General features: G+C 48.9%; 1 protein-coding gene across 2 annotated transcripts in view; it reads left to right on the forward strand.

Annotated features, from left to right (window-relative positions):
* The window catches only part of TELO2 (telomere maintenance 2), an 890,041-nt gene that overhangs the window by 298,618 nt on the left and 572,525 nt on the right, over positions 1–18,898 (forward strand). For both annotated transcript variants that reach the window (XM_069646967.1, XM_069646968.1), the window contains one exon: positions 5,480–5,616. In XM_069646967.1, coding sequence (XP_069503068.1) covers positions 5,480–5,616 — 137 coding nt within the window. The remainder of the gene's footprint in view (positions 1–5,479; positions 5,617–18,898) is intronic.

The following is an 18,898-nucleotide window of genomic DNA, read 5'->3' on the forward strand; positions in this document are numbered from 1 at the left end:
ACCTGTTGTAGCTGAGGGCAATCAGACTAGCGATGAAGGCCTTTCTGCCCTCTCTACGGGGGAAAGAATGTCCTGATAATGATGGACAACACAGTGGTCATGTACTACCTCAACAAAATAGGAGGCATATGCAGAGAGGCGATGCAACTCTGGTTCTGGGCAATTAAAGAGGGAATCTCCCTATCAGCGGTTCACTTAGCTGGAGAAGAGAACACGGAGGTGGACGATCTGAGCAGGCAAAGCACAGTCTCCCATGAGTCAGAACTAGCTGAGGAAGTCCTTCAAGAGATCTTTGCCCTTTGGGGAACCCCTCAAGTAGATCTATTTGTGACCAGTATCAACCGGAAGTGCAAACTGTTCTGCTTCAGGGAATTCCTCCCAAGAGGAGCTATAGGGGACGCATTTGTAGTGGACTGGCAGTTCCCACTCCTGTATGTGTTTTCTCCGGTTCCCGTCATTCCTCACGAATTCAGGAGGTTGAGAAAGTTTGGAAAATAGATGATCGTAATTGCTCGGGATTGGGCCAGGAGAACGTGGTACCCGGACCTTCTGGACATGTCCATCTGCCCTCCGATACGTCTTCCACAAAGAGAGTACCTTCTCTCGCAAGAGGAGGGTCTTGTTCTCCACCCAGAGGACAAGACACTGAGCCTTCACACATGGTTTCTGAGAGGTTGAGATATAAGGATTGGGACCTCCTGGGTGACGTGATGGAGACTTTGCTTTCGGTCAGAAGGCCAGCAACTGAATCCTTGAACCGCTGCCGTTGGAACAAAATCTGTAGCTGGTGCAGGGAAAAGGAGGTGGACCCTTTTCAATGTAGTACACCTATGGTATTATCTTTTTTGTTACACTTGGCAAATCTGGGGCTCCAGATTGGGACCATTAAAGGATACTTGGCAGTATTTTCAATCTTTCGGCGCACGTCGGAGGAGGTATTCAACTTCAAGATGCCATTAGTCATACAATTCCTAAAGGGATTCTCTAACATGTTCCCTGCATCTCCATTTCAAGTTCTGATTTGGGACCTTAAACTTGTACTAAAATTCCTTATGTGCGCTTCTTCCGAGCCACTCCATTTGTGTCCTTTAAGGCTATTGACCTTCAAAACCATCCCATTAGTAGCATTAACATCAGCCCGCAGGGTGAGCAAACTACAGGCCTTATCTTGTAAGCCTCCATATACTATTTTCTTTAAGGACAAGGTAGTTCTTAAAGTCAAACCAGCTTTTCTACCAAAAGTTGTATCACACTTTAATTTATCCCAGGTAGTTGTATTACCATCTTTCTATCCGCCTACATACTCGCAAGGATGGGGAGAGACTGGATAGGATTGATCGAAGACGAGCCCTTAGCTTTTACATTTCCAGGATGGCTAAGTTACGTCAGGATGACCAACATTTAGTTGGATACATGGGTCACAGGTTGGGGCTATCTGTTACGAAACAAACTTTCTCTAGATGGATCATATTTGGAATTACTAAATGCTTCAGATAGGGTAAGAAAGATCCCCCAGAAGGTCTGAGTACCCATTCCACAAGGGGCATGGCAACCTCTTCTGCTTTACAGAGAGCGGTGCCGATACATGATATTTGTGCAGTGGCCACATGGTCTTCCATTCACACTTTCACAAAATATTACTGTCTGGACTCAGGAGGATTTGGTAAGGCAGTTTTACATGCTGTCTATACCAATGCTTAAATTTGCAACTAAAATTCGTATTCCTTCCTCCAAAACTAACACTGCTTTGGGAGGAGGGATACATCGGAGGACACAATCCATTCGAAGAACAAGCTACTTACCCCTGGTAATGTTCTTTCGATTGGATGTTCCTTCCGTGTATTCCTCATTGCCCCTCCCAACCTACCCAGGCTGTAGAATTTCAGTGCACTACACCTTAAGCTCTTTCAAGGTCTAATACTGGCTTGGACACACTAATGCCGTTAATTGTGTATGAGGGCTTGAAAACAGAACTGAAGCTAACTGGTGCGTGCTATATGTACCAGTGATGGCTTTGACCTCGAGACGGAGGTCCTCGAGGGACATAGTCGACCGCATCGATGCACAGTACCCTCTACTGGAAAGAAATTCCTCTGGAACAGCTAAGACAGAGAGGATATCTTTCCAAGGATGAGGAATATGTGGGTGGAACATCCAATCGAAATAACATTACCAGGGGTAAGTAACTTGTTCATTTAAAGCAACTAAGGACAGTCTGAGTCAGTAAGTTCAACTTAAAAGTATGTCTGTGTCCAAAACCTAAACTTGCCCTCGCAACTAAACTATACAATGAGCCTCATCACGAGTCTGGCGGTAACCCTTAAATGCGGCGGTAACGCTATTACCGCTGCATTTAAGGGTCCGCCAAATCATGGGCTTGGCGGATTTTCCTCCTGCTCTGAGCTGGGGGCAAATCCGCCGTGATTTTGCCAATTTACGGCGCTTTTTCCACCAGTGGTAATACCGCAAGCGGTAATAGCACCGAACATTCCCCATTGGGCCCAATGGGGAATGGGAAATTCCTGAATGTGCCCAGTGGGGAATGGGGACTTACCATTCTGCCAAACCTGTGATCCGGTGCCAATAGCGCCGGGGGGTTTGGTGGTAGGGCTAATAGCCCCGGCTGTAATACCACCGCGGTTAGCGGCCAACACGTGATGAGGCCCAATGTGTAAGGATATCAGTAACAAATGAAAAAGTGTTTGTGTTCTGAGCTTCTGCCAGCTCTAAGCTTACTTTCCAGTTCCCCTTCCCCATGTTCAAAGGAGTTCAAAAAGATCTTGAGGGTTAATTTCCCCAAGTAAGTAACACAGTTCCACAGGGGCCTTAGGGTTCCCTTCCCCAAGGCTACAGCACTTTTAGCTTGCCAATGTATAATCAGTTTCAAGTCTCTGAATTCTCACAACCAGTTCCAGGCCACCTTGAATACCTTCTCATTCTCTTCAGCAGTCTTGGTTATCAGCAAAAATTATTTATCTGAACTTTCCTTGACTTTGTCAGACAGGGTTTCCTCTTTCGAAGCGCTGTTGTCGGACCACACGGTCCACCCATTACAGGTCACTCAACCGATAACCCTAGGTCTCTTGCCCACACAGGGTTTATCTTCACCACACCTGTGCTTCAGCTTGCATTGACTCTAACTTCTTCTTGCCAGTCTTTTGGCATTGCCACAGTGTGTTCTTCCACTTCCACCACCTTGTATTCATACACTTTATAACTGTTCATCACTTGCTTCTACCTTTATTCATAATGTTGCATTCTTTGCCTTTAAAACGTTCATTACGTGTATTTCACCTTTGTTTCCATTCCATTCATAAGCTTTACAAAGTTTTCCTTCAGTTCGATATTCATGAATACTTGTAAAGCAGTTCTTCTGTTCAAGATTCAATATCGCATGCTTCACATTGAAATTCCTCACTTTTATGTTCAGCGTTCTGTCCGTAGCACTTAAAAAACCCTTTCTTTGGATTTAAGGTCCCTTGCAAATATATTTCTTTACAACTGGCATCACCAAAGGAGCCCCGGTATGAGTGGTCCCTCTTTTTCACTCACTGGCTGTCGGCGACTCCTCTGGGCAGTCTCCCTCTCTCCTGTCGGCTTCGCATACACCTGTTACAACACTCGATTGCCACAAACTCCGCTGTGGGCTGCTGTTAGCTCTGTCTCTCTTTCTCAGGTGCTATCGGTGGCCCGCAGAGCTTGCAAGTCCTCCGTGCCACACAACTCCGGCTGTGGGCACTCTGCAAGGGGGATTCCTTCAGCCAGGCTCCTTTCCCGACCCGCTCGGGCCCCACTCTCACAGCTTCCTGACAGCACACGCTGGCGTCATGGCCTTCAGGCAGAATCCTCGCCAGCTTTCCTCATTACAGGATGTCCACCCTCGAGGCCCACATCTCCCGTCCTGGCGTCACTCCTGCTGGCTTCCTCACCCTCATGCTGTTGGCTCCACCTTTTAAACACCTGCATGTCTCTAACAGGTTGCATGTGTGAGCCATTGTGTACAATTGCCTGGCTATAATTGGTGGTGTTTCTAGCACATGTCTGACCCTCACAACAGTCCTCAGGCCTCTTCCTCGTCTCAGTACCAGAGTGGTGAAATGACATGTCGGTGTGTACCACTCCAAGTTGCCTCTTCCTCGTCCCAGTACTATAGTGATATGAATGAGCGGAAATGCAGGGAAGTGATTGGCAACAGCCTATAAAGGCAGGGGGAGGACAAGGTTGGTTATCACAAGGAAAATGGGAAAAACCATGTCTCGCCTGCGGACATCCTCTTGCCAACCCCAAGGACTCTCCACCCAGGTTATCCTCCCTCGCAACTCCACCCCCCAGGGTCAGGATCCACAAGCAATGGCCTTTCGCTGTCCACCTGAGAAGAGGATCGAAAGGGAGTAGGTCTGAGGATACCCTAAGGTGTCTCACAATGTGTATAGTAATTTGGTTGGAATACTAATGATTAGGTTGGAAAACTTGTCTGTTATTTTCATTGCTCAGAATGTTTTCAGGCGTAATAAATAGTGTATTTTTATACCTTCTGTCTAATTTGTTTTGAGTGCTTTGTGTGCCTCGCTGTACCACTACTCCAACCCCATGTTTCTTGAGGCTGTAGCCTTACTACTCTACCACAAACCCTGATTGAGTTTGGCTAGATCTAAGTGTCTTTACACTGTTCACTAAAATAAGTTGGGCTCCATTAACCCTCCCTCAGGGCTGGTTCTGAAAATCCATCTTAACAACTGCCAGCTATTCTGGCTTGCCTGAACAAACTCGAATCTCTGGTCTACACACAAAGGATGTGTATTGGTCTCGTCTAGGTTGAGTAACCAGGTTCAGCGATTTTAAACCACTTTAGGATGCTGGGTTGGGCTCACAGTGAGCCTACGTTAGTACAATGAATATTCTAGGCCTTCCTCATGGTCCCCACAGGCAAAGGTATGGCCAAAAAGAAAATGACCTGGAGTAGGACCTAAAAATTCATTAGTACTCTATTGACCATCATAAAGGTTCATTGGGCTACTAATGCAGTAAAACCAGTTATACCCCTTGTGAATCAAAACAACATTACAGCTGTCACCAGCCTACTCCACAATACACTTTTAGGGTGATGGAATCACCCAGAGAGCAGAATGTTGTGCTTAAGAAGCACCAGGAACCATAAGGGCTACCCTGGGGCAACCCATCAAGTAGGGTTGGAATGGCAAAGGTACTGCAGTAGAAGTCCCTCTGGCTACAGAAATAAAGTCAAAGTTTCAGACAAAACAGGAAATAGCAAAATGTTTTGGGATCTCATAAAAAGGGACAGGAGAATCCCCAAATGAAATGCTGTCCTTAAAATAGCACATGGCTATACATTGCATGGACTTCAATTGCGTGTATACTTATGAGTTTGTGCTTACTACATGCTAGGGATATGGTTTACTTTGGCCTGATGCAATGTTGACAATGTTGTTTATTTTTTCTTGATCCCCATTTCTTTCAGAGCTTCTAGGCAGCATGTTGGCAGGGGTACAGTGCCACCTGGATAGCAGTGTGCCCCAGGTTCGACGTCTCGGGATGATTGTGGCAGAAAGTATAAGTGCTTGCATCACCACAGAGGGACCCTGCCTTAAATTCCAGGTATGGCTTTTGATTACTTTTCCAAGTTCAGGGATACCTGTTCGATGACACCATCTCTAACCTAGGTTTGTCTAAGGCTGTTTACCTCTCACGTGCAAGAGTGGGCCAGTTAGCCATGTTCAATTCAGACTGTTAAACATGGTCCTATTATTTAGTTTTAGTTATACTGTGTGTTCTTGATTTAAACAAGGCTGTTTTTCTTTGTTGCTTTTCTTGTTTTTTTATAACTCTTTTGAATTCTGTCTGCCCGTGTTTTTACTCCAGGCTGATCATTTGTCCTTGTTCGGTATTTGACAATCACTGTCAGAATGGTCGGTAATATCTTCTTCCTCCACCGAAGACTCTGTCTCTCCCACCTCCCCTTCGACTTCACCTCTGTCTTTCCACCGGAGTGCTGGCTTTTGTCTTCCTTTGGGTCTGGTCTTCTCCTTTTTTTAATGTAGATAGGGGGCGACCGTGGAAGGAGGCCACAGTGTCACCTTAAAGGTAACCTGTGGCTATCCTCCGCGGCCACCTGAATGTGGGGAAAAAGCCGGTGGCACAAAAAACCCCAAAGAAGTCCACACAGAGTGGTTAGGCGAGAACGAGATCCAGGAGTTCTTGAAGCAGATCTGGGAAGTATATTCTGTGGCCTGGTCCGGCAGCAGAACGGGATGTAGAGTGGAGCCCCCGTGCAAACTCCTCGGGAAGGTAAGTAGTAGAAGGAGCCTCAGCGAGCAGCACAGGGAAAAGAAGAAGCAGTCCAGGGACAGGCATACTGGGAGAAAAATCAAGACACAGGGTGAGGGCAAGCAATCCAAAGGCAGGAAAGGTCGGTACACGGGAAGTCAATCAGAAGAAACGGGGGGAAAGGAAGAATATAACAGGCAAAGCGAGGGAGCAGAAAGAATAGATGGGAGACGGGCGGAAAGGAAGGAACAAGGTGAGGAGGTAAGAGTCAAGCCGGGATGGGGCAGTGGAGAAATCAGACCAAAAAGTAAGCAAAGGAGGGAAAATGAGGGAGCTATGGAATAGCAAGAGAAACGCAGGCTAATGCAGACAAACTGGAACTCAGGACGTTGCAATGCGCCCAAATGCCGGAAGTGCAGAAAGAAAACAACCAGCGTCGGACGTGCTGCAATGAAAAGACTAGACCGGCACTCTGCGTTGCACAGAACGTGATGGAACCAGCAATGGAGGATGCCGTTTCTATCGGTTCCAAAGCCGCCAGTTACCCAAAGATGTGAAAGTATGCCCGCTCCCAAGGCCTACCCCTCCTGGTTTCCCTGGGTGAATCTGATGGAACTTTCATAACAATAGAGGGGCATTAAGATGAGATCTGGGTTCCCACGAACTTTCCGATCTGGGGTATCCTTTCCAGTGTACAAGGTACTCCAAGTGACCCCTGCGATACTCGGAGTCGCATATGCTCGCCACCTCGTATACATCTTTGGAAGGATCAGGAGGAACAGGGGTGTTCCCAAAGCCACAAGCCCATCTGTCAGCCACAAAGGGTTTCAGCTGAGAGGTTTGAAACACCGGGTGAACGCGACGTAGACTCATGGGGAGTTGGAGGCGGAATGCCACAGGGTTGATGACATGAGTTATCTTATAGGGACCAATGAATCTGGGGATAATTTGGAAGGGCGTACCCATCGTGGCAGGAACTTAGTGGACAGTAACACCTTGGATCCGACTCCCCAATCGGAAACGGGTCTGCGGTGTCTATCCGCCTGAGTCTTATTCCGATATTGGGCCTCCTTAAGACCTAGTCTGGCCTTATCCTGGACTTTCTGAATGAGGGCTACAGAAGAGTCAACCGAGGGAACGTTAGAAACCAGACCTGCAAGGGGAAGGATGGAACGTGGGTGGTGTCCGTAAGTACAAAAAAAAGGACTCATTCCTAGCGTGGAATGAAAAGAGTTATTGTACAAGAATTCTGCGGTGGGGAAAAGCTGGGCCCAATTTTCTTGTTGCCGATTCACAAAGCACCTGAGGTATTGTTCCAGAGTGCCGTTAAGGCGCTCCGTTTGCCCATTTGATTGCAGATGGAACCCAGAAGTAAGTGCCCTATCAATCCCCAATTTTTTGCAGAAAGCCTTCCAAAAATGAGAGGTATACTGGCTTCTTCGATCTGATATCATTTTGGTTGGAAGAACATGCAATCTGAAGATGTCTCTCAGAAAGACCTCTGCCATTTCTGAAGCAGAGGGTACTCAGGGTAAGGGGGAAAAGTGAGCCAACTTGGTGAATGAATCTACCACCACCATTATGCAGGTGCATCGTTGGGACTTGGGTAATTCGACTATAAAATCTGTCGATAAAATGTTCCAAGGACCAGTAGGAATGTTGCATGGCTCCAACAGTCCAATGGGCCTTTGTGTGGAGGATTTGCTGCGAAGGCAAGTCGAACATGACTGGACATATAGCTGGTTTCCTCTCTTATGTCCGGCCAGTAGAAATGTTGTTGTAGTAGATCAAGAGTGCCTTTAATACCACGATGACCTGCTAACTTGGAATCGTGACACCAAGATAAAGCAGTATTTCTTAATGACTGAGAAGGAAGGTACAATTTGCCATTCACCAAATATAGGCCATCCGGTATAACATATTCAGCTTTCTTGGAATGTCTTTCCACCTCAAACCTTCCTCCCGAATCTTCTTTAACTTGCTGCAGAAAGGTAGACAGGATCCCAATTCTCTTGGGCTTGGGGAACATCAATTCCTTAGACTGTCTAGGATCAGTGGTATAATCACTACGTCTGGATAGGGCATTGGCAACCAGGTTTTGCTCGCCTGGGATGTATGTAATATCGAAATTGAACTGCGCAAAGAAGTGAGCCCATCTTGCTTCTCTGGTGTTGCTACATTCAAACTGTCGTGAGACCTGTAGATTTTTGTGGTCAGACCGAATAGTAAAAGGGGGTTCTCCTCCTTGGAGAAGTTGACGCCATTCTGAGCAGGCCAACTTCATGGCCAACAACTTGCGTTCATATTATTTAATTGTTCCTCTTACTGCTGTTAAGTGTTTTCGAACAGTAAGACACAGGGTGTTCCTTTTCTTGGTGCTTCTGTAATAATACCGCTCCCACGGCTGCTGCGGACGCATCTGATTCCACAATAAATGGAAGATGTTGATCAGGTTGCCGGAGTATCGGAGCAGAACAGAACAAAATCTTGAGCTGTTGGAAGCTTTCTTCAGCTTGCGGAGACCAATAAATGGCATCGAAGATTTCTTGAGGAGTGTAGTGATTGGCACAACTTGTTGAGAAAAGTTGGGTATGAATTTTCAAAAAGTTTGGCAATCCTAGAAATCTCTGAATATCCTTTACCGACTTGGGTGATGGCCATTCTAGGATGGAACTGACCTTTTGGGGATCCAGGGCGATACCCTCAGGGGTAAGGATGAAACCCAAGTATGAGATGGAAGAAGCTGAAAAAACGCATTTGTCCAACTTTACAGACAAGTGATTTCCTTGTAATCTTTGGAAGACTTCCTTGACGTGTAAGTCATGTTCTTCCTGAGTGGGCGAAAAGACTAGTATATCGTCGAGGTAAACAATGGTTGTGTGGCCAAGTAGATCAGAGAAAAGTCGGTCCATGAAGCGCTGAAAAATTGAAGATGCGTTGACCAAACCAAAAGGCATCACTTGGTATTCATAAAGACCGAACGGAGTCCTGAAAGCGGTCTTCTATTCGTCGCCGGTCTGAATGCGGAGTAGATGGTAAGCATTGAGTAAGTCCAATTTTGTGAAAATGGTAGCTCCCTGAACTGCATGTATGATCTCTGCAATCAGTGGCATGGGGTAGCGGTCTTTTATAGTCCCCTTATTTAAGCCCCTGTAGTCAATACATGGCCGTAATTCGTGAGTCCCTTTTTTAGGGATGAAAAACAGCGAGGCCCCTGCTGGGGATTTGGAAGGTCGGATGAGTTCGTTAGCGAGATTCTTGTCTAAATAATCTCGAAGGTACTGTTTTTCTTGTATTGATAGGGGATACATGCAGCAAAAAGGAACCAAGGCTTCGGGATGGAGATCAATACAGCAATCTTCCGGTCTGTGTGGTGGTAGCTGTAAGGGAACCTTTTCGGTTACCACTTCCGTGAATTCCTTAAGATGAACTGGTAGGCAATGTACCATCTTAGAATCAATACTGCATGTAGTTTGAACAGCTTCAAAGGTAGGTTTAGGCAGACAGTTTGTTTTACAAAACGAGGAATGGAAACTTAACAAGTTCTTGGACCAGTCTATGGTGGGGTTGTGTTTGCGAAGCCAACCAATACCCTGGATGAGAGGGAAATGTGCCGCTCGTTTTATATCAAAGGTGAGACGCTCGGAATGCTGCTTGATAAACATGGTGAGTTCCTCTGTAGTATGGGTGATGAGGCCCGAGCTCAGGGGTTCGCCGTCAACACCCTGCACCTTCTGGTCTTCGGTCTTGGCGATGCAGTTTAAGCCTCTTCGTTCCGCCCATTGGGTGTCAATAAAATTTCCTGCGGCTCCAAAATCAAGTAAGGCCTGGGTCTGGATTGTGGATTTTCCTACCAGAAAAGACACTGCCACTACCATAAATCGAGCGTCTTCTGACCTATCCGTGGAAGTAACGGAGAGGGTAGCATAGTGACTAGAGACAACCCCTCGGTAGTGAGTCCCCACACTCACCGAAGGCGTTCGTTTCCCGAACTTCTGGGGGGCCCATCCGGACAGTCCCGAAGCAGATGGGCAGACGAACCACAATACATGCACGAACTTCCTTCTCAACGCCTCTTGCGTTCTTCAGCCGTAAGAGGGGCACGGGTAGTTACGATTTGCATGGGTTCATCTTGGGAGGAGCGTGTGGAAGGAGGAGGTAACTGAGGAAGGTTTTCTGAAGGAGAAGCACAATAGCCCTTGGTCTTCTTTCGTTCAGATAAACGGAAATCAATGCGGAGTGTAGCTGTAATTAAATCCGCAAATGTAAGAGGTCGGGCAATACGTGCCAACTCATCTTTCAAGTCCTCTCTCAGACCTCTCCGGAAAATGGCATACTGTGCCTGTTCTTGCCATCCAGCTTCTGCTGCAATTTGCTGGAAGAGCGTGATATAAGACAGCAAGTCGGTATTACCTTGCTTGATGTCCAGGAGATCCTCAGAGGCCAGATAGGTACTTTCAGTGCGCAAAAATGTCTGCCGAATCAGTGTTTTGAAGGCGTAATAGTCTTGGAGTACCGGATCGGTCCGGTTGATCAGAGGGGTAGCCCAGGCCAGGGCGTTTCCGGTCATGTGAGCGAAAATAAAGCCAACCTTGGCATGATCTGAAGAATATGCTTTTTTTTTAAAACAATTTTTATTATTATTAAACAAACAACACACCAAACATTACAACTTTTTAGGACGTTCATAATCAAAGTCAAAACATCACATTATACAATGTTGTTCTCCGTCCTCCCCCCTCCCAACCCATCGACTCGAGCCATCTCACCAGCGTCTTCTGCATGAATATTTTCGGGAATCTTAGTATTTGTAGACTCATCTTTGTCCTCTGTTTCAAGATTGGCTTGGTGGGAATTAGCCATTGAGGTCACCAGTTGCCTCCAGGCTATCGGAGGGCCCACTTCCTCCTCTCCTCCCCTGGTGACAGCTTCAAACCACACCGCGGTTTCTGCTTCAGCCCATCTCAAGAGGTCCGCCCACCACATCTCCACTCTGAGCCTATGGGCTGCTTTCCAGCACATTGCAATTCTGCGCTTAGCCAAGATGTAGGCCAAGTCCTTCATCTTTCTGACATGCCTTGAATTACGTGGCCTGGGGAAAATCTCAAGCATACATGCCCAGGCCGACCCTATGTCAAGCACCACCCCCCTACCAGCCATTTTCATCTTTATTTCTTCCCAGAATCTGTGCACCTCAGGGCAGGCCCAGAGCATGTGCAGCAACCCTGCCTCCTCCTCCCCGCACCTGGGGCATTTCTGTATAGCCACGCCCCCAAACCTGGCTATCCTTCTGGGAGTTAGATAAGCTCTATGGGTGACGTACAGCTGGATCTGCTGGAGTCTCGCATTCCGGGACACGTTTTTATGGTACCTTTGGGCTCTGTCCCACTGTCCCTCTGTCATGGGTTCTCCTACCTCCTCCTCCCAGTCATGCCTCAGTTAAAGCAGCTCCTTCCCTGCCTTTGCTCTCAGGAGCTCATATATCCTGGATATCTCATGCCCACCCTCTGAAACATCATACATCGTTTCCAGGGTGGCATCAGGTTCTTCTGTTAGCACTGTCTCAGGCCACCTCTCCCTCACCCATTTCATGAGCTTGGTATAAGTGATGTATTGGCCTCTATGCACCCCTGTCTCCTCCTGCAGCCTTTGGAATCCCAATGCTTCCCCATCCTGCCATATATCTCTGAGGGTGGCTAAGCCCACCGGTTCCCAGTATCTGCAGATCTGTCATGATGCCTACCCCCGGGGAACCAGACCAGGTCCAGCAACCCCAGAAGCAGGCATCAAGTTGTTTTGAGCAAGCCCAAAAGCCCTTGCTAGGGGCTGTTTGGGTGCGGTCCTGGCACCTATGGCGCCAGGCTCATATGGAAAGTCAGTCCTGGCACCATAGGCGCCAGGCTCATAGAGTAGAACTTACCTGATGCAGACCATGCTGCAAGCTTACCTGGTGCAGACCATGCTGCAGAGCTCCAAGCCAAATGAGGCTTGGAAGGGACTATTTTCCCTAGGGACTATTTTTTACTCGGGTGGGACTGGGGAAGAATACTTACATGGGACTACTTTGGATGCCATTTAAACCACGTCGAAGAGCAGCACACGCTTCGCGTTATTCTGCATCCAGCAGCGTAACGCTCACCTTGTCTGCAAGCCTGCATCCAGTCTTCTGCCACGCCCGCCTCGAGTCTGCAGCTCCAAGAAAAAGGGAGGAACAGAAGGAGAAAAGGTTAGAATAAGAGCAAACCTTCGAACCTTACCTGAATGCCGGATCCACCGCACCTTCGAGCTGGAAGAAAGAAGCATTTACGCGTGACGCCTCGCCTGCTGCATCGCCACGCTGAATTCACCGGCCTTTGCAGCATCCTCACGATCCACCGCATCCTTCTGCAGGTTCCCGCTGCATTCTGGCACCTAAGTGGAACACAAGAACAGCAAAGGTGAGCCAAGGAAATAAACAGAGGCAATAGTAACTACCCCCATAGACTTACCTGATTACCGCCAGGGGTACTATTCGTCTTCACGGGTCGGCGCAGCCTCCATTGCATCCTCGCCGCACCCCGGCCCCTAAGGGGAACAAAAGGACGACAAGGTGAGACAACGGGACAAATAAGGGGAACTCTTCTCACCGCAATAGACTTACCTAATTTTACCGGCAGAGGCATAATTCCTCGAACTTCATATCTTCTCGCCACACCTGAATAAGGGAACAAGCAGCTTACATTCTGGCCTTATTTTATTGAACTGTGTAAGATAAGCCAAATCCTTACCTGAACTTCGTCAGCTACCACGAGGAACTCTTCGCAAGGGTCAAGCTGCAAACTGCAAGGAATTGGACAAGAGTGAAAGTCAGACATGTGAACTCTTACGAACTACATATTTTTTGGAGTCAGTATTGTTCTGGAACTCACCAATTCCTTCGAGCCAGTGAAGCAACTGGTTATCAACACTCCCCTGCGCTCAATGCAGGTTGGAGAGCTCATCTTTTCAAACCATCAGGTGGGACTATAAGAGGGGACATCAAAGGTGATCTGTGGGGAGAACAGCGGTGGTGGGGGGAATTTACACTCAACTCCACGGGTGATTAATTCCCTTTCTCCATTTGCAGAATAATATTCCTACGGGCCAAGCAAACGAAGCTAGGTGGGCCAGTCCAGTCCGTCATCTCGGCCCTACGCGTCACATTGGTGGAGTCCGGAGCTGTCCAGTTCAGATCGATGCCGCTGTGGGAGCCAGGTGAGCGTAACAACCACTTCAAACAGTTGGGAGTCGTCCCCGCATAGCACTGCCAGCGGGGCCTGATGAGAAAGCGGATCTAGGTCACCCATCGTTCGCCATGTCCTGCGCCAGACTTCCCAGCCCAATTTCAATAGTCTCCCCCTCCTCGTCATTTTAGTTTTATGCAGCCACACTATCTCTTTCAAGAAGTATGGAGCTGATTCGCCTTGCAAAAGTCTAACTTCTCCCGAGTCTTCTGCAGACAACCGCCTAGCCACGTACAACAACTGTCCCTCCAAGTTGTACAGTTCAAAATTTGGCAGGTTTATGCCCCCCTTATCACATGTGTTCTGTAGTTTCCACAGGGCCACCCTGTTTCTAGAATTGCCCCATATGAAGTCCCTGCACATGCCATGAATCCTCACAAAAAAGCGTCTGGGGATCAGGTGCGGGATATTCACAAAGAAATGTAAGAGTCTGGGCAAAACCACCATTTTGAGCAGAGCTGCCCTCCCCATCATGGCTAGGGGTAATCTAGACCAGAACGCCATGCTATTCTTGACTCCCTCTATCGCTTTCTCTGTATTTTGTCTGTGCTCTGTCTCTATCATGTGGTAAATATTTATGCCCAGATACCTAAATGTCCCGCGCTGCCAGGGTATCTGCAAGATGGGCAGCCTCTCCAATGGGGTGCTCTTATACCTTCCCAAGGGGAACAGACTAGACTTCCGGGGGTTCACAGATATGCCCGAGAGGGTGGCATAACGATCCATCACCTCCAGCACATATTGCAGGTTCTCCTCCGGGTAGTGCAGATAGAGAAGCATATTGTCCGCGTACAGCGACATCAGGTGTGTGCCCCCTGTAGTACGGACCCCCACCTCCCTGTATTGTTGCCACAGGCATATTGCCAGCCGCTCTAATGCCAGGATGTATAACATGGGTGACCAGGGGCATCCCTGTCTGGTGCCTCTACTGAGTTGCCATTTATCTGAAATTGTGGTTCCGGTTTTAACTCTTGCAGTCGGGGAGCTATATAAAATCTGAACCCATCTGATGTATCCTGATCCCATTCTGTATCCTTTCAGGGTCGCTTTCAACCACAGCCATCACACTGAATCAAAAGCTTTAACCACGTCCAGTGACACGATGGCCAGCTCGCCTTCCTCGGTTTGGTCAATGATATGGTGCAGCCTCCTGTGGTTGTCTGTGATATTTTTACCGGGGACGTAACCCATTTGGTCCGGGTGTATCAACTTGCCTATTACCTTCTTTAACCTGTTGGCTAGCACTGCAGTAAGGATTTTGCTATCCTGATTGAGCATAGACAAGGGCCTATAGGATCCGCATTCTGAGTCCGGCTTGCCCGGTTTTAGGGGCAGGATGATCACTGCCTCGCGGAGGGACGCCGGCAGTTCCCCCCGCTCATAAGCTTCATTGAACATGGCCAGCAATGGCTGGAGTAGCTCCTGTTTATACGTTTTATAAAATTTGCTGGGTAACCCATCCGACCGGGCGCTTTACATGTAGGCAGGTGTTGAATCACCGCCTCCAGTTCGTCCGAGGTGATGGGGGCGTCGAGATCTGTGCGTTCTGATTCATCTAAGGTAGGCAACCCTATATCCTCAATTATTTCCGATATTTCTTGACTCGCATCCTCTCCGGTGTCCTCATATAATCGTCTGTAATACTTGAGGAACTCTTCATTTACCCCTTCCTGGGTATTACAGATTTGACCTTCCTCGTTCCTGACCTCTCTAATCACCGAGCGGGGGTTTCATTTTTGTATAACCAGGCTAACAATCTACCAGGCTTATCCCCCCTGCATGTAGCCTCTCCGTAAATTTTTTATAGTTTAATTTGCATAATCTATCCCAGAGTTCGCCACAGGCTAAATGTAAGTCCCTTATCTTGACGCTGTTCTCTCGGGTGGGTCCCTCGCTCTGTGTAAGGCCCTCCAGCTCTGTTTCTGTCTCCTGCAGTTCCTGTTCAATACCCCCTTGGAGCCCTTTGGATTTTGATATAGCTACTCCACGCACCACCACCTTCAATGCCTCCCATACTGTTCCCATAGAGCGTACACTGCCATTGTTGATCTCAAAGTATTCCTTGATAGCCTCCCTCAGATCTTCTCGGAATCCTGCATCCTGTAGAGCCTCAGTTCTAAGCCTCCATGTCGGGATACGCGCTCGGGGGGGGGGGTTGATGTCGCCACTCTACGACCAAAGGCGAATGGTTGGATAATACCTGGGCCTTGTATTCCGCCCCCACCATTTTTCCCGCTATCTCAGCATCAGCAAACACATAATCGAGCCTCGTATGCAGGTCATGTGGCGCTGCACAGTGCGAATATTGCCTATCCATTGGGTGCAGCTTCCTCCATACGTCCTCAAGACCTAGGTCTATCAACATTGTCCGCAATGCTTTAGCTGCTGGCGCCGGCTTCCCTTGTTTGTCATCTGACCTATCTATCCTGGGGTTCAGGGTGCAATTGAAATCCCCCTCCCCACACCATCGCGCCGCCTGCCAGGGGGCTAATTTTACTATATAGGGACCTGAAATATGCCGCTGTATCGTGATTAGGGGCATACAAATTTATGATATTCACCTGCCTGTTCTCCAGGAGTCCCGCCACCACCACCATTCTGCCCTCTGGGTCTATATTCGAATTGAGCAACTGAAACGGCACGTGCGGTGCCACCCATGTAATTACCCCTCTTGCATATGCCGAATATGTGGTGCCTATGACATTACCTTTCCATTTTCTTCTGACCACCTCCAGCTTCTCCCTGGTGAGGTGGGTCTCTTGTAGCAAGGCTATGTCAATACGCATCCTCTTTAGGTACATCATCACTTTGTTGCGTTTTAGATAACTATTGAGTCCCCGCACATTCCAGGTCGCTACTCTGAGATTACCCGATGCCATCTACCCTATGTGCTCCCCATCCGCTCTCACTTCCTATGTCTCCCCTGATCGCCCATAGTCCGGCTCTTATCCCTCCCAACCCCAACACCCCCCCTACCCTCTCGCCAACTCTACCCCACAGCACACAACCCTTCCCCTCCCCCCACCCTACCCAGCCCCAACAAATGCCCAGCTCCATCCCTGGATCTCAGGCCCACCCGCGTCTGGTCTTGTCTCGTGACCGAGGACTAGTACCCCACGGGGCGTCACCGATCCAACAGTGACCTAACTAAGTGTACAACTACGGGGTTCAGGGATAGTCTCCCTGGAGCTCCCACTCATCTGATTGGAATAATTACATCCAACTGATCGTATTAGCACATATATGCTGCAACACATTCCCCACAAGCTTTATTGAACACTATATTCAAGTGCCAATGTCTTAATCTAAGTAGCATTATAGCATCTAACGGATCTTGCCAGCCCATATTTGTTGCAACACATTCCCTGCCATATTTATGTGATACTAAATTCTCGTCCCAATGTCTTATGTTATGTCGCTGGGGATGGCCCAGCTGCGTGCTACTTATCTTCTACGGCTCCCATCTGGATATCCTGTTCCTGGGGGCGACCCTGCATGTCCAGCCAATCCATAGCATCCTCCGGCTTCTCAAAAAACAGAGTTTTGTTCTTGTAGAACGCTTTCAGTTTGGCCGGGTAGAGCAACATGTATCGGTGGCCGGCCTCTCTCAACTTCCTTTTCACCTCCCCGAAGTTCATCCTGCTGCACTGTATGTGCAGAGTGTAGTCCGGGTACGCCGTGATTTTTGCCGGCCCCCTTTCTATCGTTCCTCCCTTCCGGAAGAATTCGAGTATCTTCTTCCGATCCCGATAGTTCAAGATCTTTGCGATCAGCAGCCGCGGGGGGGCTCCTGGGGGCGGTCTCCTTGTCAAGGCTCTGTCCGCCCTCTCAACTGCAAACCCCTGGGATAGTGCACCGCCACTTAGTTCCTGCAAAAACATGGATTCTACATATTCTGTTGGGTTGGACCCCTCCACTCCTTCCGGCAGGCCAACAATACAAACGTTATTGCGTCTGGCAGGCCCTTCTGACTCCTCTGCCCTGTTCTCCAGGTTGCCCACACGCTGCACAAGGGCATGGAGTTCCGATCCGTGGGCGGTGCATGCCGCCGTGTTCGGGCCATCTCCTCTTCCAGGTTACCAGTGCGCTCCGCAAGCGTCCGCACATCCTGTCTCATCAGATTAACTTCCTTTTGGACCGCTCCGATATTGAGATCCAGACCCACTTTCAGGTCATTCATTGCCGGGCCCAATTTGGTCTCCCAAGCAATTTTCAAGTCGCAATCGCTGCCAGCACTTCCTGGATCGTGCCCGGTGTCTCCGCCCCTGCAGCGGTGGTGTCATTTCTTTTACCTCCCTCTGCACCTGTAGGCGTCTTGGCATAGGCCTCCAGCGTGGGCTGTTTGCTTTTGGGTCTGGCCGTTTTGTTGGACATTGTGCAGTGCTATTTAGGTGTGGGCCGGCAGCGCCACCTCTCGCGTAAAAGTCAGTGCGGCGCCAGGTCACTCTAGGCGTATCTGGGGCCGGGTTGACTTTGCACAGGTGTGTCCATATCGCTCATCTCACACTGGAATGGATTGGGTCCTCCCACATATCGGCGCCCACGCTGTGTCGCTACCCCGGCCTCCACTATGTTTCTTCAATCTCCCTCCGGTGCTCCGTGAGCCCCAAGGCTGTCTGGCCTGGGGTATTGCCTCAGGTGTCTTCTTCACGCCCCTCGGTCAAGGAGGCCGCCCGATGCTGACTGTAGGCCAGCAAGTGCCCCAAGGTTATCCGCCTTCACTGTCTCACTCCAGAAGCTCGCTGTGAGGTCCCATCGGGCCCAGCCCCTGTTCGCCCTCCACGGCGCGTTCCTGTGCACAGTTTGGGCCGCTTAATGCCTCAATGCCCCAGCTTGGGTGCAGCTCAACTTCGCCATGGGCCGGGGTGCGCTGTCTGTGCCCCTTGCTGGCTTCTCCGTCCACAACCGCCAGCTTGCACTCCTTGGCCTCCCCCAGGGGCTCATATATGCCTTCTCAGGTTCCGTACCCTCTGGCTGCCACCCACAGTCTGTCTATCCAGCAAGCTGCTCCACATCATACGCCCAAAGCTATTCGGGCACTGCTATCTCGTGCATAAGAGGCAGCCTCCGACACTTAGCATCGGTGCGTGACTCGCACTCCGATGTTCCATCTGGTCGGTCCGACCTCACCCTTTTTAAAAAAAAATGTCTTTATTGTTTGTTTGAACAACAACAAACACATAACATACAAACAACTAACATAGATGGCTCATTGGCACTTCATGCGGATCTTGTCTTTCCATTGTGGTTTCATAGTTTCCCCAGCGACCATATCAGTTCGCTCTGGACCTCCCATGGAGTCGAGCACCAGGTCTGGTACGCACAATGTTCTATTCTTGGGCTTCGTGCTG

Source organism: Ambystoma mexicanum, chromosome 2q (assembly GCF_040938575.1).
Source record: "Ambystoma mexicanum isolate Mex_15411 chromosome 2q, UKY_AmexF1_1, whole genome shotgun sequence".
Taxonomy (NCBI): Eukaryota; Metazoa; Chordata; class Amphibia; order Caudata; family Ambystomatidae; genus Ambystoma; species Ambystoma mexicanum.